The 21,432-nt window shown below is 50.8% G+C and overlaps 1 protein-coding gene across 3 annotated transcripts in view; it reads left to right on the forward strand.

Moving 5' to 3' along the window:
- The window catches only part of CNTN4 (contactin 4), a 476,106-nt gene that overhangs the window by 328,134 nt on the left and 126,540 nt on the right, over positions 1–21,432 (forward strand). For all 3 annotated transcript variants that reach the window (XM_080672715.1, XM_080672714.1, XM_080672716.1), the window contains exon 5: positions 1,056–1,231. In XM_080672715.1, coding sequence (XP_080528841.1) covers positions 1,056–1,231 — 176 coding nt within the window. The remainder of the gene's footprint in view (positions 1–1,055; positions 1,232–21,432) is intronic.

Here is a 21,432-nt window from a genome sequence, read left to right on the forward strand (position 1 = left end):
CCTCGCTGCCTCTATCACCGGGGGCCTGACCTGAGCCTCCTGGGTGGCTCACGATGTCTGAGGACCAGTGGCCAAGGGCATTGTCTCGGCCGGCTGTGCTCAAGGCCAGCTTGGTCCCTAAGACAGCTCTGCGGTCCCTCAGCTTCGCAGTCGACCATTTCAGTCATATTAAGGACCACCTCGAAGCCACGCTGCTGCAACTTCATCAAATACTCAGCATTCTACCTGTAAGGGGTGCCTTCTGCCATCCGCGGAGACCCATTTAAAGAATAACTGCAGCCCTAACCGGTTTGGCTCAGTGGATAGAGCGTCGGCCTGCAGACTCAAGGGTCCCAGGTTCGATTCCGGTCAAGGGCATGTACCTTGGTTGCGGGCACATCCCCAGTAGGGGGTGTGCAGGAGACAGCTGATTGATGTTTCTCTCTCATCGATGTTTCTGGCTCTCTCTCCCTCTCCCTTCCTCTCTGTAAAAATCAATAAAATATATTTTTTTTTAAAAAAAAGAATAACTGCAGCCCGGCCGGCGTGGCTCATTGGTTGAGTGTCAACCTGTGAACCAGGAGGTCACGGTTTGATTCCCGGTCAGGGCACATGCCCGGATTGCAGGCTCGATCCCCAGTGAGGGGTGTCAGGAGGCAGCCAATCAATGATTCTCATCATTGATGTTTCTGTATCTCTCTCCCTCTCCCTTCCTCTCTGAAATCCATAAATACGTTTTAAAGAATAACTACAACCCAGAGAGGGGTGCACAGAGGACCCCTCTTTGGAGAAACTTGTGCAGATGCTCTGAGTTTAATTAATAAGCAAAAAAGCAGACCCGCAGGGCACCCTCTGTGGCGTCACCAGTAGTTAAAGCAGGTGCCACCAGGCGACCACCATCGTGTCTGTAACGGACACGCTCTCCCTACAGACATCGGTCACTGCTGCTGGGGCCGCTTTCTCACTCGTTCCCGCCATGGGCTGGTGCCTGCCACTCCGACGGTTGTGCCTTTCGGACGGTTCGGCGGTACTGATGGCTGTTACAGGCTTAACCTCCTGGCATTCTTACTCCGCAGGTGGAAGTTCAATGGGACGGATGTTGACACGGGCATGGATTTCCGCTACAGTGTGGTTGAAGGCAGCCTGTTGATCAATAGCCCCAACAGAACCCGCGACGCGGGGACCTACCAGTGCGTGGCCACCAACGCCTTCGGGACCGTGGTCAGCAGAGAGGCGCCGCTGCGCTTCGCCTGTAAGTAGCCACGCGTCGCGCGGCCGACGTGACGTGGAGTATTTGTGCCCCTGCACCAGTGCGCCTTCACACAGCGTCTCTCAGAAATCGAAGAGGCTTTCATGTGGTATACGATCGGCTCACCCTTCTCTCGCGTTCTGGGAATATCGTGTTCGCAGGTTAAACTGAAAATCTGCGTGGGGAGGTCGCTGTCTTCTGCTTTTCCGACCACTGAGATGGTTGGGTCATGTGATGGTTGGGTTATACGCTGCTCAGTACACATATCAATGAACACACACACACACTGATGTACACACATATAAGTTCACGTGCACAAACATTACACACACGTTATAAAGCACGTGTAGGAACAAGCAGATGAACTGCCATTAACTTACTACTCAGTGTGACAAGTGTTTAACCATAAAGCCCAGTTAGAGAAGGCCATGATGGTCTATTGATTCCACAATTCTCTGTTTTTTTCTTCTTATAGAAATTAGGGACATTTTAAAGACAACTATGATAACAGAAAGGGAACGTTACCTTTCTGTGATACCTTTCATATTTCTAGTTGAGAGCATTTAAAAAACAACCTGCCGCCTCTTAAGACCACCAGCTCATAAAAGTTCGGGGGACTGCGACTGTGGAAGGAAGGGGAAGTTAGGAGTAGCGCGGGGCAAATGAAACCACAGGCAAGCGCAGCGAGTGCGCGGGGGTCTCCTGGAAGGTCTCCCGGTTTTATTAGCATATTACCCTGTTATTAGTATAGTGATTGGACTCTTAGGAGAGTCTGTGTGCTAAGCCGTGACTCTGGGCCCAGCCTTGTGTCCCCCGAGTCTGGGACACTTTATACGCTTGAAGAAAGGAATTCCTTTACTCATCACCTCCACAGCAACACGACAAAGAAAACACACGTGTAAACATGGTTTGGGACGATGTCTTTTTTTAACCCCACACCCTTTCTATCCTAGTCATTTTCTGGAGGATTTAACCTCTTGACCATCCATTCATAGTTTTTAGACTTCCCTTTTCCTACTCTTTTTCATTAAAAAGAAGACAAAAGATAGGCCTGTATTCAAAGGTTCTTTTTAAATGGTTGGAATGAGACACTTTTCCTTGGCAGTCTAAGATGAAGCAAGACAATGCCATCTTTTGAATGTCCCCGAGTCGTGGCTTTCTCCGGAGCGTTCTCGTAACCGCGGGGAAAGGAACGTTGCCTTTGACCACACCGACTGGACTGTAATACGCAAGAGAGCATACCTCTTTATTGTTAATCATAGGATTTTAGGGCAGAAACACCCTCCCGGGTTTCTTGGCCTGTATCTTTTTTTAAAAAAACGCCATTGAAGATGGGAGTAACTGCATTACTCACTGTTGATTGTGCAGTTAATCCGTGACCGTCCAGGAGCTTCGGCCTGCGTCCCCAGTCCGGTGCACCCTGTGTCAGACCCGCCGCCTTCACAAGCAACACATTCATTCTTCTTTATCCACAGGCCACCATCGCAAATCTCATTTAAATATTTCATATCATGGTACCTGGAAGATAATCCTTTGAGTTTCACTGTCATTCTGATTTGATGGATTTTTTTTTTTTAATTGTCTTCATGCTGCTTTTGTTGACCGAATTTGGCAATCTCTTGCTTTTAGCATTTGAAAAGAAGGAATTCACATAAGCAGAACTTCTGTTAATGGAGAGGATGCCTTTAAGAACCTGTCCCTCCCCCAGTTTCTTCATTCAATATCTTTGAGCCCGAAATCCTTCCCAGATTAGACAGACAGAGCGTGAGTTAAGTCACTCTTGATGAGGTGCGGGCATTTGCATGAGCAGACATGGTTGTCATATAACGTGGAGCTCACTGCGTTTTCCCTGGTCCCCCGCAGGCTTAGGCCATCAGCAGCGCCTTCTCTGGCACGTGACCTGTTTCTCATTGCGGGCCACCAAACCCTCTGTCATTCACTCCTGTCCCGCCTGGGGCGAGAGGGCTCCATTGATTCATCTGCCAGGGAGGGCCCAGTACCTGGCACTGAGAAAACTTGCAATAATAGCTGCTGAGTACGTGAATAAATACTAAGATTTGGACGTTCAGGTCACCGGGCTGTGTTTGGGCCTGGAGGTCAGGACCTTCTGATGGCCCAGGGAGTGCCTCGAGGTAGGTGCGGGCATTTCCACGAGGGAGGCGGTGGGGAAGACAGGGGCCTTCTTAGTTCTGTTATGCCCAGATTTCGTGATCCCCAAAGACCACCAGGGAGCCGAGTCCAATGCAAAAGCAAAGAGCCTTTAATCGAGCTAGCTCGAGCCCAGTCCCCCCCACACACATACCAGCGCAGCGGCGAGGTGGAGAGAGAGAGAGAGAGCCCCAGAACCCAAACACGCTGATTTATAGGGGGCCTGGGAGAGGTAGGAGGGGTGAGGTAGTGTGGCCTCCGCTGATTGGTCGGGGTCAGGTTGCACATGGGGGCAGGGCGCGGCTTACTTTCCTCTTGCATTTCTATTGGCTAATTCAAAAGTGTGGGTTGGGCTCTTGGAGAGGTTCTAGGGCGGGAACCTGACTCCACGAGGTGGAGGACATGGAACAAAAGGAACATGGAGTCGGTCTCCCCGCGCTTTCAGTTCCAAAGGAGGGGATGTGTGGGTGGGGCGGAGGCGGAGCCTAATAAAGACGTTCCGCATGGAAGGCACCAAACTATGCTATGGAGGTTCCCTGGGCCCTAAAAACTTGGCCTGGGAGCTGAGTCTGTGTAGAAGGAAGAGCCACAGCCCATCACCTTGCTGCCCCACCCCCAACCCCCTCTTCCCCGCCCTGCCTGCATCCGCTGGGGAAGGTGCTGGGTCATCTTTGCAGAACTCCTAAGCAGTGACTCAGCAGGCGGTTCTGTTCCCTGATGTGGAGAAATGGATCTCTTTTAAGTAAATTGCAACGCGTGCTTATATACTTACAAAATATCCAAATCACTCGATTTTTTAATTGGAAAGTGGGCTGGAGACACGGAGAGACCACTGCCGAGGTGAGGGGGGCTGGGATGGAGCCCTGTGCTCCATTCCATTTTGGCCCCACAGTGTCCCTAAGGCTCCGCCTTCCTGCCCGTCCGCAGGGGGTTCCCGAGCTTCCCTCCCAGGCTGTTATGAAGATTAAATTACAAATCACATGCAGAGTCCCAGGGCAGTTTCTGGCATGAGAAAGTGATAGGAGAAGGGTTTCTCTACTTTCCTTTCTCCCTTCTCTTCCCCCTTACTCCCCTCTCTTTCCTGTGTGTGTGTGTGTGCGTGTGTGTGTGTGTGTGTGTGTGTGTGTTTTAAAGTAGGAACACTAACGTTTATTAAGAACATAAAACAGTGGTTGAGAGCACAGGCCTGGAGTTACATTATCTGGGCTGCCATTCACGCCTCCTGGAACCCTGTGACCTCGGGCGAGGTCCTTCTGTCGGCCTCCGTTGCTTTAGCCATAAAATGGGGTGAATGCCTTTTTGTGAGGAGCGAGTAAATGGGTTCTGATTAACGCCTGGGTCCCTGCCTGGCACACGTGGAGGGTTTCAGCCTTGTTAGCTCCAGTGATCATTCCTTCTGTGGTTGTGTTGCTCTACATCAGCCCTCGTGTGAAACACTCGAACCTCGGAGCTGTGTAGTTTCCAGCAGAACCCAAGGTATTATGTTAATTTCGTGGTGAGGAATCTGAGGGTGAGTGAGGTGAGCTAACTTTCGCCAAGGGTGCTGTGTGGACCGAGTCAGGCCACCTAGCCCCCCCTCAGACACCTGCAAGGACACCTCACTGCTGGAACTTCTGTTCAAACCATAGATTTTCGTGGTTAATAAAATGTTTTCCTCTGTAGACCCAAGAGTGGATTTTTTTAATGTGTTTGCAGCCTTTGATGTAGTACATTCGTCATTCTTTTTTTTTTTTTTTTTCGCTTTTGATTTTTTAGTTGTAGGTTTCCTTGATGCGGCCATAATGTTGATTTACTGTTAACAGCCAGAAGTGTAATGGTGTACACTGCAATCTTGCATACATTTGTGACTTTAATTTTAATATAATTGGTCTCAGGTTCCATAATGAGAATAATTAATAACAATATTTCTGCTCCAAAAGGTAATATGCAAATTCCCAAATTATTGCAAGGAGGCGGTGAAACATCCTGGATATTGAAATTTTATGGTAAATAACTGTGGGTCGGTAAATGGTATATCCCCAAGCAGTGAATGACATATTATTATAAGATTCCTTGCTCCCCATCATTCCTCCCTCACGTGGGAAAAAGGGGTACCTTCCATGCACAATCTGAGGGAGAGCTTTCTGGAGCATCATCCAAATCACTCCTCATCCTTGCCTGGCACCCTGATTGCCTCACACGCCTCGTTCTGGGCCTTCTTCCTGGAAGTCCAGCTGTTTTCTAACAGTTCGGGTCTTCAAAACAAAGACGGATGCTGCTCATCATCTCGGGTGGTGGGTGACTGTAACCCAGGGGTAGGTGCACCCTCCACATTCGTCCTGCCCCATTAAAGCACTCACTCATCAGGCCGCGTGGCTGTGGGGGAGCTGGTGTTGCCGTGGCCACCGGCAGGGTGCGCTCTGGGGAAGCAGGGCGGGTTGATGTCTCTGCTTATCTCTGTGGTGCCTCGCCGGGGGTGGGTGGGGGCGGGAGAGGAAACGAGGCAGGAGCTCTGCGTACCCTGCGTGTCCATCTCCTGAGCCTGCGTCTGGGAAAAGGGACGGAGGACAGAAAGGGTGGGGAAAGGAGAGGAAGGAGGGACATACACAAAGGGCACTTTTGGCCTTCCTTGTTGACCTTGAGCAGTGAATTCCCAAGGATGAAGTAACTCAATAAGCCACTCCATTCCAAGGCTAATGTCAGTGCGCTTGGTCAGTGATGTGGCAACCCACAGTTTTTATGGTGAAAATATCTCCTTGAAGCACAGCAGCTGATGAGATAGGCTCATTGAAAGAGACCTTTCCCCTGACCACTCCAGCAAGCCCTTCCGTGCCCTCATCTCGGGTGTCCTCTGGGCATTACGGTGATCAGGGTGGCGGAGACTGAGGCCATGGCAACAGAGACCAGAAAAGTGTGTCCCGTTGAGAATGCTATGACGCATTCCACTGGGGCTTATGGCAACGTGGTTCCTGGGCCTTATCATTGTTCTAGTCACAGAAAACTTCAAATGTTCATTGCTTTTAATGTTCAATAATTGGGCCTTAGCTGGTTTGGCTCAGTGGATACAGGGGTCCTCAAACTACGGCCCGCGGGCCACATCCGGCCCGCCGAGGACATTGATCCGCCCGCCGGGTGCCGCTGCCTATCCTGCTTAGCAGCCGACTCGTCCCGGGCCCGCAGTGCGCATAGGAATTTGTTCATAGTTTTTTTTTTTTAAACTATAGTCCGGCCCTCCAACGGTCTGAGGGACAGGGAACTGGCCCCCTGTTTAAAAAGTTTGAGGACCCCTGGTAGAGCGTCAGCCTGCAGACTGAAGGGTCCCAAGTTCAATTCCGGTCAAGGGCACATGCCTGGGTTGTGGGCTTGATCCCCAGTGGGGGGCGTGCATGAGGCAGCCGATCAATGATTCTCTCTCATCATGGGTGTTTCTTTCTCTCTCTCCCTCTTCCTTCCTCTCTGAAATCAATAAAAATGTAATTTTTAAAACACACTCAGTCACTAGTTGATTTTTCATAGCCAAGGAATGAATAGTGCAGTCAGGCAGAACAATAGCTGGGCCTCCGAGTGTTGGTACTGAGGGAGCGGCTGCGAGCGGCAGTTTTGTTTCCGAGCAGTCGATGTTGGCAGAGGACGGCAGAAGCTACGCGTGAATATTTAGATCAATTAGAACTCAGTCAGCTAAGGAACATTTGGATGGCAAGACTGAAAACATGGATCAGTAGGGGCTTTGATCTTCCATAAAAGAGTGAAATTTTCCAATTGAATAGTTGGAAGAAATCAGAGCAAAACGTGCTGAATTTCTGAAATAATGCTTTTGATAGGTTATTCTCGCCACTTGGTATAATACTAAAAAAGACAGCCTTCGGGACAGTCGGTGTCCAGTGCAAACTTTAGAACAGGCTTCCTCAAACTACGGCCCGCGGGCCACATGCGGCCCGCCGAGGACATTTATCCGGCCCGCTGGGTGCCGCTGCCTGTCCTGCTTATCAGCCGACCTGTCCCGGGCCCACAGTGCGCATAGGAATTTGTTCATAGTTGTTTTTTTTTTAACTATAGTCCGGCCCTCCAACGGTCTGAGGGACAGTGAACTGGCCCCCTGTTTAAAAAGTTTGAGGGCCCCTGCTTTAGAAGGTGGAAGACTGGTAGGTGCACGGCCGAGCTCTTGGTTCTGGTGATGTGGGTAATTGCGAATTGCGGTTTAGTGAATAACTGAGAGTCACGGGTGTGCAACATCGGTCTTATTTGTGTCGTCCTGGTCCCTTCCACAGAACCTGTTCTGTGCTGACACTAGTAATTGTAGCTGTTAGCTTATCAGGTATATCTCCTTCCGGTGACATATGGTACTTAGCTTTTCCTGATGGACTGCTTTCACTCAGCATCATAGTCTCCAGGTCCACACCCATGTTGTTGCAAGTGGCAGTGTTTCATCTTTTCTTGTGGCCGAGTAGTATTCCTTCGAGTATATGTCCCACATCTTCTGTATCCAGTCCTCTGTCACAGGGCGCGTTGATTGTTTCCGTGTCTTGGCCACCATGAATGATGCTGCCATGAAACAGGGGTGCATAATGTCTGTCCTTCGGAGCCACCAAACATGTGGCGACTCGCATACCCCATCCCAGGAAACTCAACAGGCCCACCGTGGTCTTTCCGGGCCACTTCCAGCCAGGATAAGTGAAACCACCCGGGAATGAGACCAAGGTCAGCTGCCTCTGTCCCGCAGGGAGCAAGGGCGAGAGGAAGCTTTGATGAATGTGGTGGGGGCGGGGGTGGGGGGGCCTGGGCCAGGCGTGGGCCAGGCTGTGCCTTGTCCTGGGAGCTTGACAGAGGGCCTGTGTGTAGCCTGATCCGATGAGATAAGGAGCAGGGCCCTCCTGCCTCTCCACAGGCCGCCTGGAAGCAGGCGGGACCCGCCCTTCTGCAGGGCAAGGATCTGACAGGAACAGAGGAGCTTGCTGGCCCCGCGTCCCTCTCTCTGGGCCTCTTTTTCTCAGTCATTTTCCCTGAATTTGACCCCTTTGTCTGCACTCTAAAGCCCTGGAAACCAGCCATTATCGCACTCAGAGCATCTGACCTACCTGTGGCCGCGGCAGTCCCACGGCGGTCCCCCGTGCGTCGTTACCGCTCCTGCCGTGACACCGCTTAACCGAGGGCAGGCTCCAAGGTCCCCATCAGTGCCGTGCGCGGGGGGGCGGGGATCTCAGCAGTCCACTGCCCTCCAGCTGACATGCGTTTATGCAGAGCCGGCTGGTTTTCACTCCACTGCTCCGGGCCATCCCTGTAGAGAGCGGAGCAGGCTGCGGGGCCAGTGGTTAACGCTCAGATTCAGGGGCATCATGAAAAGGAGTGTGTGCGTGTGCCTGTGTGTGCCGGTGTGTGTCTACATGCATGTGTGTGTGTCTGTGTGCATGCATGTGTGTGCATGCATGTGCCTGTGTGTGTGCGTGTGTGTGTTCTGAGAACTCCATTATTCTATTGGATGTTTTATGGGCAATTAAATTCAGAAGTGGCCCCTAACCTGTGTGAATGACACAGCTCCCAGTCACCTGTCAACCGTGTGTGTGTTTAAAGCACACACTGTGATCAGAGTAGTGATTTGCTGCCAGACACCTGCCCGGGCCTGTGGCATCCGCAGTGCACAGCTTCAGGTCGTGCAGGAACGTCTTCCACAGCGACACGCGTCCTGCGCAGCGGGCCGGCCAGGGGCTGGGCCTCAGCAGCGCGTCCACATTTACTCTTACAGGCGTGAGGGGCCCACGGACGGGCTTTCTTATTTTCAGCTGGGCGATTACTTTCTCCTACTTTTTAAAATGCTGTCATCGTCAGGGCGGGTATTTCTGAATGAATGTCGAATAAATATTTGTGGAATAAATGAAGCTGAAGGAATATCCAAATCGACCAGGGAAGAGTAGAAGGAAAACAGAACTCCCTTGGACTTTACCAGCCTAGGAGGTACACTTCCTCTGAAATATCCTATTTCCTGGAACTGAGAAGTACTACTTTTATTTTTATTTTTTTAAATTGAAAAGCACTCTCCAATTTCAGTAAAGATGGGCATTAAATATAAGTGTTTTTCTTTTCCCTAAAAATCTCATTAAAGAAGTTCAGCCTCACTGTCAATGCCATCTCTTTTTGATAACAGCTTTATTAAGAGATGTCACATATGATAATTCAACAATTTGAGACGTCCAACTCAGTTAGTTTGCAGTATATTCCCAAGGTGGTGCGACCATCACCACCATGGAATTTCCAGAACATTTTCGTTACCTTAAAAATACACCCTGTCCTCACGACTAGTCACGCCTGTTCTCTCAGACCCAGACCCGACACCACTAATGCACTTTCTGTCGTATGAATTTGTCCATCTGGACATTTCATATGTGGGCTTCTGTGGCTTGTTTATTTCACTTAGCATAATGCTACCAAGGTTCGTCGATGGTGTAGCATCTGTTAATCCTTCATTTCTTCTTATGGCCAAATAGTATGCCATTGGGTGGAAATGACACCATTTTGTTTATTCATCCGTCAGTTGTCGGACATCTGCGTTGTCCCCACTTTTGAGCTGTTTTGAATAATGCTGCCATGAGCACTGATGTACAGATTTATTTTTATGTTGACATATGTTTTCACTTCTTGGGGCTATATTCCTAGGAGTGGAATTGCTGGGTCCAATGGTAACACTACGTAGTTGAGCAAAGTGTTTTCCAAACTGGCTGTGACATGTTGTAATGTACTGACACTGTGTGAGGGCTCCAGTTCCTGCACACCCTCGCCAAACTGTTTATTGCCTCTCTTTTTTATTTCGGCCATCACAGTGGATATCGAAGTAGTATCATAGTGTGTGTGTGTGTGTGTGCGCGCGCGTATTCTTGCGCGTGCGTGCGCGCCCTGACTGGGAATCGAACACATGACCTCTTGGTGCATGGGACGATGCTCAACCAACTGAGCCACACCGCCCGGCTCATATTGTGGGTTAGGTTTGCATTTCACTGATGGCGGATGATGTTGAACAATTTTTCACGTGTATTTTGGCCGTTGGTAACATCTTCTTTGGAGATATGTACAATCAGACTTTTCGCCTATTTTTAAATGGGGTTGTCTTTCCACTGCTGAGTGGTACGTTTTCTTTATAGATCCTGCGTGCAGGTTCCTGACCAGGTATAGGATTTGCAAGTATTTTCTCCCCCTCTGTAGGTTGTCTTTTTACTCTCAGGTCAATGTCATTTGAAGCCCAAAGGTTTTGACTTTGACCAAGTCCAAGTCACATTTCTGGTTGTCGCTGCATGTGCGGTTGGTGTCATCACTAAGAAATCACAGCTCGCAGTCACTAAAACGTGCGCCTGTGTTTTCTAATTAGACTTAGAGTTTTTTATCTTGAGTCTAGGTCTAGGTCTATGTTTCCTATTGAGTTCACTGTTGTGTAGGTTGGTGTTGGAGTCCAACTGCTTTCTCTCTTCTATTTTTTTCAAATTCGTTCCTTTGCATGTGGGTATTCAAGTTGTGTCAGCATCGTTTGTCGAAAAGATGGTTCTCTCCCCGTGGAATGGTCGTGACCTTGTCAACACTCTATGGAGCATAAGTGTAAGTTTATCTCTGGACTCTCGGTTCCATTTCGTTGATCTCTGTGCCTGCCCTTATGCCAGTACCACACCACGAGATCACGGTAGCTTTATGGTAAGTTTTAAAGTAAGAAGTGTCCAGCCCGGCTGGCATGGCTCAGAGGTTGAGTATCGACCTAAGAACTAGGAGGTCACAGCTAGATTCCTGGTGAGGGCACGTGCCCGGGTTGCAGGCTCAATCCCTAGTAGGGGGGCGTGCAGGAGGCAGCCGATCCATGATTCTCCTCATTGACGTTTCTGTCTCTCTCTCCCTCTCCCTTCCTCTCTGGAATCAATAAGAATATATTTTTAAAAAGAAGTGTCCATTGATGGCATCATAAGGTCCAAAGCATGATGCACAACCCCTAAACCAAAGACTCTGGCCTACTCGCCCTACAAACAGATCGTTGGCCTGTGGGTGTGTCATACAAAATTCAAGGTGGAGACGTTCGGGGCTGGCCGATCTTACATGACTTCACATCTGGAGCCTCACAATCTAATCCACTGTCATCCAAGGCAAGGCAGAGCTCCTGTGTCCCTCCTCCCCAGTTTCAGGTCTGTTTTCTCAAACAACCATTCAAACAAGAATACTTGTCTATTGATTGATTGATGGATTGACCGATATTATCGAGAGAGAAGGAAGGAGGGTAGGAGAGAAACATAGATCTGCTGTTCCACGTATGTATGCATTCATTGGTTGATTCTTGCATGTGCCCTCACCAGGGATGGAACCGGCAGCTTGGGCAAATAGGGTGATGCTCTAACCAGCTGATCTGCCCGGCTAGGGCCCTTGTCATTTCTCAGGCGCGGTCACCAGGTACAGGCCAGGCGTCACCTAAATCCCTGGAGGAGAAGTCTTTTCCTCTGAGGCACTGGAGTCCTGAACTACTGACTAAGCCAGCAGACCATGGCACATGGGCCAGAGACGTCCACTAGTCGCTCTTCCCAGAGCTGTGGAGAAGCCGTTGCTGCACATTCCATGACCGCAGGGGCCTCAGTGGGCTTCCTCGGACCCAGGCCACTCCCGACCCAGGGCAGCGTTCCTCCACAGGGCACGCTCTCAGCCCGTCTGTCCCGTGTCAACCTCACCGGAAACCCCCCGGCGCTTGGCTTTGCTCAGCACGTGTTTTTGGGGGCAGCCAGGCTGGTCGGTCCCTCTCGTAGACGCCAGGCCCCCGAAGGGAAGCCAGGAGGAACGGCAGCCTGGAGGGTGCTGACGCTGCGGGCTCGCTGTGCAAAATCGATTCAGGACAAGGAGGGATGCGCTTTCCTTCTGGGAGGGAAATCGACCCAGGAGACGGGAAGGACCTCGCCAGTCTTTGTCACCGTTTCCGGGCCGTCAGGAGATTGGCGTGCGTGGGGCTTGGTGATCCAGGTGGGCGTGGCACACGAGTGGCAGCTGGCCGCCTCCTCTTACTGAACTGCGTCTCCAGATCCATTTATTAAAATGGACCCGTGTTCACCTGAGCTACTCAGGGCCAGGTGGTGTGTCATGGAAAAGGGGTTTCTAAGGTGCTCTCCCTTGCCTGTGCGAGTGAGGGGTGGTTTTTGGTGTTTTGTTTTGTTTTTTAATTCTCATTTATTCGTTCCATAGATGGATAATAGAGATAATAATTAGTCCGTGGACTACTTCAAGGTGGAAAAAACAGCCCTGGCCTATTTGGCTCAGTGGTTAGAGCATCTGCCCTCGGACCAAAGGGTCACGGGTTCGATTCCCGGTCCAGGGCGTGTACCTGGGTTGCAATTTGACACCTAGGTCCCATCGGGGTGCATGTGGGAGGCAACCAATTGATGTGTCTCTCATGTCGAAGTTTCTCTCTCCTCCCCCCTTCTACTCTCTCTCTAAAGATCGGTGGACAAAGATGTCCTCAGGGGAGGATTAAATAAATAAATAAGAGAAAAGAAGGCTCCTTCTGGAAGTGCTTCTCCTCCAGATGCCCAGACCGGGACCGGACAGCGTCCCCCCCTTCTCCTCGCAGGGGCTCTGTGACCCGCGTCTCAGTGCTCCCAGCAGCACCGCCTGGGATGCAACACCCCTGGGCCGGCAGCTGTGACCGACGCATCAGACACCCAGCCTGCAGCCTGGGTCCCACCCTCCGCTCGGCAGGGGCTCCATAAGGCTCTTCAATGAAGCAGATGGCCCTCCTAGTATTTTTGTGTTTTTCTTTGGTTAGAGGGAAGAAGAATGTAAAGTCTTGTCATGTAGCGGGGTCGGGGGGGGGGGGGTGTGACACCATTTGCTGTTTGCCACCTGAGTGGGAGGCTAGGACACATCTGTATACACATGTCACACGGGACTGGCGTTTTCAATCGCTGAGATGTAGGTACGATGGTCAGAGAGCGGCGCTTGGAGAGGGAGGGATGCATTGCATCTGTGGGGCCTCGGGATCGCTCCGTGGAGTGTCCCGGCCGTTTCCCGCTCAGGACCCAGTGGCGCAGGGCCTCCTCCCTCTGACCAGGTGGCCTCACGCCTCTGAAATGAACGGCGAGTCGGGGACTACGAGCGGTAATCGCACCATCCACATCTCCCCTGCCCTCGGCGGGATGTGAAATAGTTCCTATTCAGCCTGTTTTGAAGGTTAAGCCGGACATCTTTTCTTGGATAATTAATATTTCCACGGAAATCAGTGCTGCTGCAGTGAGCGGGCAGGTGATGGGCTAATTGGCTCCTTTAAATGTGGGGGCTACGCGTTGTCTTTGAGCCGAGACTGTGTTTGTGAGAACACGGGAGCCGGGAGGCGGCTGCTGGATTTGAGGCAGAGCTGTGCTGGGGCGGCAGGAGCCAGGTCAGGTGCCAAGGGACGCAGGCTCAGCTGAGGGACTGACTCCATGACCACGTGGCAGCCCGCCCCCACGCCACCCCCAGAATCTGGGGCGTGAGCTCGGCTGTGCTTCCTTGTTTGATTGGCTTTTCTAGTAAAAATCCCGAGTGGGGAGCAAAGGTGCTTGTAGATTGTGCTCCTCGGAGCTCTCGGACCAGAAAGGGCGGGCAGAGCAGGTGTTGGCTCAGTGTTTAGAGCAGGGGTGGGCAAACTTTTTGACTCGAGGGCCACAATGGTTTCTTTAACTGGACCGGAGGGCCGGAACAAAAGCATGGATGGAGTGTTTGTGTGAACTAATATAAATTCAAAGTAAAGGAGCGGAGGGGAGAGCAAGAGAACCCTCTGCTCTTTCGGCTCCGCGAGCCAGATAGAACAGCCGAACGGGCCGGATCTGGCCCGCAGGCCGTAGTTTGCCCACGGCTGGTTTAGAGTGTCAGCCCTGGCCCCGAAGGCAACCAGTCAATGTGTCTCTCTCATCCATGCTTCTCTCTCTCCTCCCATACTCTCTCTAAAAATCAATGGGGGGGGGGTGGTGTTTAAAGAAGTAAGATTCCCACCTCCTGCCTGTATCAGGTGTGCGTTTCTCTAAAGTGAGGCCTCAGGCAGGGAGAGGCGTGCCACCGCCAGAAGCATGTCTGGCTGCCTTCTCTGCGGTGGGCTTGGCCACTCGGGTGTCTGTGCATAAAGGTCTGCCGCTGCCAATGCACAGCACCGATGCCCTGTCTGCGACCAGGCAGGGCCCCGACCGCCTCTGGCAGCGGCCGAGCCGGAGGACCAGCCGGCACCTCAGGTCCCGCGGGACCCTCAGCTTCCCCACTCACTGGGCATCCCGTCCTTGCACCCGCAGCCAGCGGAGTGGGCTCTGCGGGGCCACAGGACAGGGTGGCTGCCACGTGGCGTGTCCCCTGGACAAGCAGAGTCACGGACTCTCATTCTACGTGGGAGGCATTTGCCCAAGACGCGCTCACGGAGGCAGTTCTGGCGTCCATCCTTTTACCCACAGCACACATCCTTCCCCACGTGACCAGCGTTTTTCTGAACGTGCCTAACCACGTCATCCTGTGGTTTCTCTCTGCAAAAGCTCTGGAAATACGTACAGCTCGTCCAGTGATTGAATCCATTACTACATCTTTGTATTGTAATGTGGTAATTTTCTCCCTGATAGTACCTATCTGCTGGTTTTAAGGAAAAAATAAAACGTTTTAGAAATATTTCATATCATCTATATTATATACTAGAGGCCCAGTGCATGAATTCGTGCACGGGTGGGGTCCAGCTGGCCTGCCCCAATGAGAAGCTGATCTGGCTGGGCTGGCAGGATGGAGGGGCCCCCGCCCCCCAGTGGGCTGGTTGGCCAGCTGCAGTGCACATCATCGCAACCGGTCATTCAGGTCGTTCTGGCGTTCTGGTCACTTGGCTTTTATAAATAGAGATAGGAAAAAACCATGATACAATTGCATGACGATTTTCTGTTTGAAGACTGAAACAGTATTCCTCCAGGCCAAACAAATTAAATTCTCTTTTCAAGTGGGAACTCACCAACATGATCTTTTAAAAGCAAATTTGTACCCTAGCTCAGTGGTCGGCAAACTCATTAATCAACAGAGCTGCAGTTTGCCAACCACTGCCCTAGCTGGTTTGGCTCAGTGGATAGAGTGTCAGCCTGTGGACTAAAGGATCCCAGGTTCGATTCCAGCCTAGGACACGTGCCTGGGTTGCGGGCTCCACCTCCCCCCCCCCAGTAGGGGGCAGGCAGGAGGCAGCCAATCCATGATTCTCTCTCGTCGTTGATGTTTCTATCTCTCTATCCCTCTCCCTTCCTCTCTGAAATCAATAAAAACATTTTTTTTAAAAAAAGCAAATTTGCGCCTGAAAGTCTCCCAAGTGCTCGGATCCAAGAGCCCTCCCTTCTCACTACTCTTTGCCCGGTTTGCAGCCCGCTGAGCCCATTAGGATCTCTGTTGCTTGCACTCATATCTGTTATGAAGTTTTTAATTTCCCCTAGCTGCGGCCGCATTTAATAAATGCCGTTTCAGACAGGAAATGGAGCCACCACAGTGATGAACTCCTCTCCCCTCGTTATTAAAGGAATCTGGTTTTATGGCGCTGATTCTTTTCTCTGGATTTCAACGCCCGGAATAGCTGGTGCAGCCGGGCGCAGCAGAACGGGGTGCCGGCAGGAAGAGCCCACGGTGATAGCTGACTTGTGGTGGGAGAGCCTGAGAGCTCTGACCAGGCAGACCCAGCACACTTCCTCAGTGGCAGTGGCCAAGGCAAATGACTGGTACCGCTGTGCCGCTGTGGACGGTCATGTGACTCCCAGGGCTGCAGCGCTGCCTCACACAGGTGTGCCACAATCAACCTCATCACTGGTGCTATTCGTTGCTAAGAAACCAATTATAATCACAGCTCCTATGTGTTACCAGTTAGCCTCCGAATGCCTCATGGTGGCGTTTATTTCCTTCCGATGAGCCAGCGATCCTTGTTTTAAGTGAAATTGACGAGGGAAGCGTCTTCAGAAAGCTGGCCATGTTTGTATTGTCTTTACCGGAGTGGGGGGCAGTGGGCGTAACCATTTTTACTGACAGCGATTTGTTGAAATGACTGGAGCCTTGGACAGATAGATATTCATCATTTCTCCCAGTTGGTTAGTAAGTCATTTTTACTGTTTTGTGAATCATTCTACTGGGTGAAAAGGGCAGTAACTATGGAGTGAGGTGGACCGGGGTTCAGATGGCAGCTCTTGGACTTAGGAGACCCACGTGGCCAACTTTGAAGCTTCAAATCCAGATTTTAACTTTAATTATGTGTTTCTGTGTTCACAAAACCTCGGCGTTCCCTTCAGGAGAATGGGCATAATAATATGTACCTTGCAACATTACAGGAAGAATAAATGGGACAATGTGTTTGAGGTGCCTAACAGTCACACAAGTTAAGGCGATTAATCTTATTGTTAACAACTAAGATTAAGGAGAGGGGCAGTCTTAGGATATTTGTAAAACCTTCATAAAGTAAGTGACTACTAAGGTAGATTAGCAGTGTATTACTTCAAATCAGTGCAATATGAACTTTCAGTAGGCCATACCGAAATCCAACGGTGGTGTGATAACTCGTTAATTTATTCCTCTGTTTGAAGAGCTAGCTGACCACTATTCCTCTGTGATCGTACCCTCACTGGTACACATGTGAAACAAATGGAGCAGGTCTAATCCCACCAGCTGGAATGGGCAGCAGGTGACCTGGAGGAAATGTGGGCACGCCTGCCTCATGCTTGGAGGGCCGCGTAGGAGAGTGTTATCCGTGAGGATAAGGTAGGACTAATGGCCCTGCCGATGCACATGGCGAGGGCCACGGGGCAATACCGAGTGTGCGTAAGCATTTTCAGTTCACGCTACACTTGTCCTTTCTGGTGTGAGACACTTAGCGCCGTGAGCCTCTGAGAAACCCTCCCCTGACCCCTCCTCCCACCGGAAACACATCTGTAATCTCCAAAGGGCTCAGAACCCCCAACCGCAGTGTGTGCACAGGACGAAGTTCCCTGTTTCACACTGGGGGTCCTGCTTACGAATTAAGGCCTTAAGAAAAAGTAGTTTCGCCGGAAGAGAATCTGGATTCAGAGTTCTCTGAAGAACATGGAGTTTTCAGCAGGTCTGGCTGCCCTGGCGCTCCTCGGCGTGGGCAGGTCTGTCCCCCACTTTGGTCTCCATCCGCCTGCGTAGGTCACACACCGTGAAACCCAGCCAGCGGCTCTCACTTCAGCGTTTGCTTTGCCCCCATAGCACTCAAGCTCCTCCAATCCCGGGCTCACGCTGGTGAAAAAGCACCCCTGTCAGATCCGTAATAACCCAAGTTCATTTCCTGGCAGGGAGCGCTGCCATGCTGCTCATCCCACAGAATCACACAGTCGTCTTCAGGGCTCCCGCCTCGTACATTCGAATTCTTTGCTGATTTTAATTATCTCTCGCAATCCCCAGCCCAGGTTATGTCAAATAGTTTGATCTACATTACTAGTAAGTACCCACTGAGCATATGACACTGTACCAGGTACTCGGGAAAGCAGGTGGCAAATTAGATACACTCCTGCCAACCTCTCTGATGAGTAGGACAGGGAGAAAGAAAGAGAAATGCATAGAGTACTTAGCTTAAATAAAAGGGGAAGAAACCAATCAATATTCCATGAGATTTTCATTAGCAGGGGACCAGGACCGAGGCAGGTCCGCCCCAACATGGTCTGGAAACTGTGGGTTCTTGACTTTGTGTAGGAAAGAATTCAAGACATGCGTCTACGTGATTTTGAGAGAACATGTATTAAAGCTGGAACAGTGAACAAAGAAAGGGCTTAAGATAGAAGAGGCAAGATCCTAGCAATAGGAGAGAGCCTAGACGGGGCTGCCTAGACTCAGGAAAGGACGTCACAGGAACAGGAGTGAGCCACACTGGGCTGGGTGGACTCAGGCAACAAGTTACAGTAACACAGTGAGCCACACTGGGCTGGGTGGACTCAGGCAACAAGTTACAGTAACACAGTGAGCCACACTGGGCTGGGTGGACTCGGGAAACAAGTTACAGTAACACAGTGAGCCACACTGGGCTGGGTGGACTCAGGAAACAAGTTACAGTAACACCAGTGAGCCACACTGGGCTGGGTGGACTCAGGAAACAAGTTACAGTAACACCAGTGAGCCACACTGGGCTGGGTGGACTCGGGAAACAAGTTACAGTAACACCAGTGAGCCACACTGGGCTGGGTGGACTCAGGAAACAAGTTACAGTAACACCAGTGAGCCACACTGGGCTGGGTGGACTCAGGAAACAAGTTACAGTAACACCAGTGAGCCACACTGGGCTGGGTGGACTCGGGAAACAAGTTACAGTAACACCAGTGAGCCACACTGGGCTGGGTGGACTCAGGAAACAAGTTACAGTAACACCAGTGAGCCACACTGGGCTGGGTGGACTCAGGAAACAAGTTACAGTAACACCAGTGAGCCACACTGGGCTGGGTGGACTCAGGAAACAAGTTACAGTAACACCAGTGAGCCACACTGGGCTGGGTGGACTCAGGAAACAAGTTACAGTAACACCAGTGAGCCACACTGGGCTGGGTGGACTCAGGAAACAAGTTACAGTAACACCAGTGAGCCACACTGGGCTGGGTGGACTCAGGAAACAAGTTACAGTAACACCAGTGAGCCACACTGGGCTGGGTGGACTCAGGAAACAAGTTACAGTAACACCAGTGAGCCACACTGGGCTGGGTGGACTCAGGAAACAAATTACAGAGGCAAAAGGAAGAGTCCTTAGAGACAGGTTCAGGGGGTAGCCCAGAACGAGCCATCGCTACCCACTGCTCCCCTGGTTGCAAATCTAGTTGGGGAACCTTAGAGCTCAGGAGAAAGAAAGCAGAAGTACACGGCTGAGGAAAGGCGGTGCAGGTGTGCTTAAGAGAGAGCGTGAGCACACTGGGTCCTTTGTCTTAAGGGTTTTTATTTGTTTTTTAAAGGCAGGAGTTTTAGGGGAGGTCTCAGGGGAGGGTCTCAACGGAATAGTCAACAGCTTTCCAGGTGTGTCCTTTTAATACCCTGATGCATCCAAATGAGCCTGTAGGGGAGTTTGGGATTATTCTCTGGCCAGCTTCACTGTTTTTACTTTTATCTTGGGTTTGTCTGGGTGGTTGTTGTTGTTGTTGTTGTTTGTTGTTATTTATTCCCCCGATTTTACCCGTTCTAGGGTTTGGTTGGCACTAATGGCATCAGCTGGGTCTCTGTGTCTCTCCCCAGCCAGGTGATTTAAGATGCTCACTCACTGGTTGGGGAGGAGAGGTGTAAACCATCTGCTCTTGACTGTCCTTGGTCAGGGATGATGTGATCTTGGACGTATTCGCAGGATGTTAATTGCCCAGCTTTGCTTAACTATTTTATCTCTGTTTCCCTCATTCCACTTGCCAGGGAATTCTCCTGACTCCTTACAATCCCACTTCAAGATCAGCTGAAATAGAGTTATCTGCCAGAAACCTACCAACGAATCGAGGTGCTTTTCATCTTAATTCTGGCCAGTTCCAACTTGCTGAATTCAGTAAATACCATTTATATTCTTTATTCTTCCATATCCTTCCATCCCTTGGAAAGTGTAGGGACAATAAGCTGCTTCCTCTAAGTTTATCATCATTAACAAGTTGAATATGAGGCGCCTTTCCCATAACAAAAAGGGAAGGAGAAAAGCAAGCAGTGATGCCCTACTCTGAGTCAGACCTCCGCTGTATCCTAGGATCTGCAGGGGGGTACTGTGTTAACACTTCCACACCCGCTTTCCTAATGGCAATAAAGCGTTCAAATACACGCATATAACTGACTCCTGCCTGCTTCTTGCATGGGGTTTAAAAAACATTTTACAGAGAGGAATAGGGGTTCAAAAGTGTGCTGTCTTCCTTACTAAAAGAGACTGAGTTTAAGTCCCAGACAATGCCGGCTGTGTCTCTAAGACTTTAGGACCACTGGGGGGAAAGAGACCAGGTGTCGGGCTTTAGTTTGGGGAACACAGCCAGTAACGCTCCAGTTTGAAAGCTTCTCAATGCTCCTTCCCTGTGGCTCGAGGGATAAGCTCCAACTCTTCTTATCTGTCCGCTTTTCACGCATAATAACGAAGAGAGAAAGGGGAGGCTGGGGTGCCGCTGCCCCGTGGAGACTAAGCCCCTGGAGTTTATGAAACGCTGTCCAAGGGGTCAGGATCTCAGGGCCACAGTGCAGCCGGGAATGGCTTCATGCCCCTGCGAGTGTCCTGGCCTGACCCACACATGTACTGAGTGAAGCGGGGATCCCCAAGGGGAAGCCTGGGATTTTCAAAGATCAGCATTTGGCTAATTGTTCTCTGCAGACTTCTGGGAAATACACGTTATCTTTCAAACTTCGTTTTCAATTCTGTAGCCATTCCTTACAAAACCTCCGTTGGAGAGGTGGAATGAGAAAGCATTCATCCTCGAAGCTCTACGAAATAGTCCTCAGGAGGCCAGGCCCTGTGTGGGGGCTCATGGAACAGCTGTCAGACCACCAGCCTCGCCAGCACCCTCTGGGCCCCGGGAGATGCGGCCTCTGTAGTTGCTGGAGGAGGACAGGAAATGGGGTCTTTCTTTAAGGTACAGCGCACAGGCACCCGGAACTAATACAGAATAACATGAAATGCCAACTGCAATTGAAAAAAAAAATGTTTAATTAAAAATGACACAACTGCCCAGCCAGCATGGTTCCATGGTTGACCGTCGACCTATGAACCAGGAGGTCACAGTTCGATTCCCAGTCAGGGCACATGCCTGGTTTCGGGCTCAATTCCCAGTAGGGGGCGTGCAGGAGGCAGCTGATCCATGATTCTCTCTCATAATTGGTGTTTCTCTCTCTCTTCCTCTCTCTCCCTCCCACCCTCCCCCTCTCCCTCTCCCTCTTCCTCTCTCCCTCTCCCTTTTTGTCTGAAATCCATAAAAATATTTTTTTTAAAAAAAATGACACGACGCTTGAAGACATTGGTCTCTACAGACTCCAGCACATCCGTCCCTGAGAGACAGGACCGGGGAGGGAGATAGAGCATCCGTTCTGTCCGCCCTCCACTGTGTGTTTCCTCTGAATTTCTGAAGAGTTTCCCCGGCGCATGCCCAGGTGCACCTTCCCCG

The sequence above is a fragment of the Plecotus auritus genome (genome assembly GCF_963455305.1).
Source record: "Plecotus auritus genome assembly, chromosome: 6".
In the NCBI taxonomy this organism is placed as follows: domain Eukaryota; kingdom Metazoa; phylum Chordata; class Mammalia; order Chiroptera; family Vespertilionidae; genus Plecotus; species Plecotus auritus.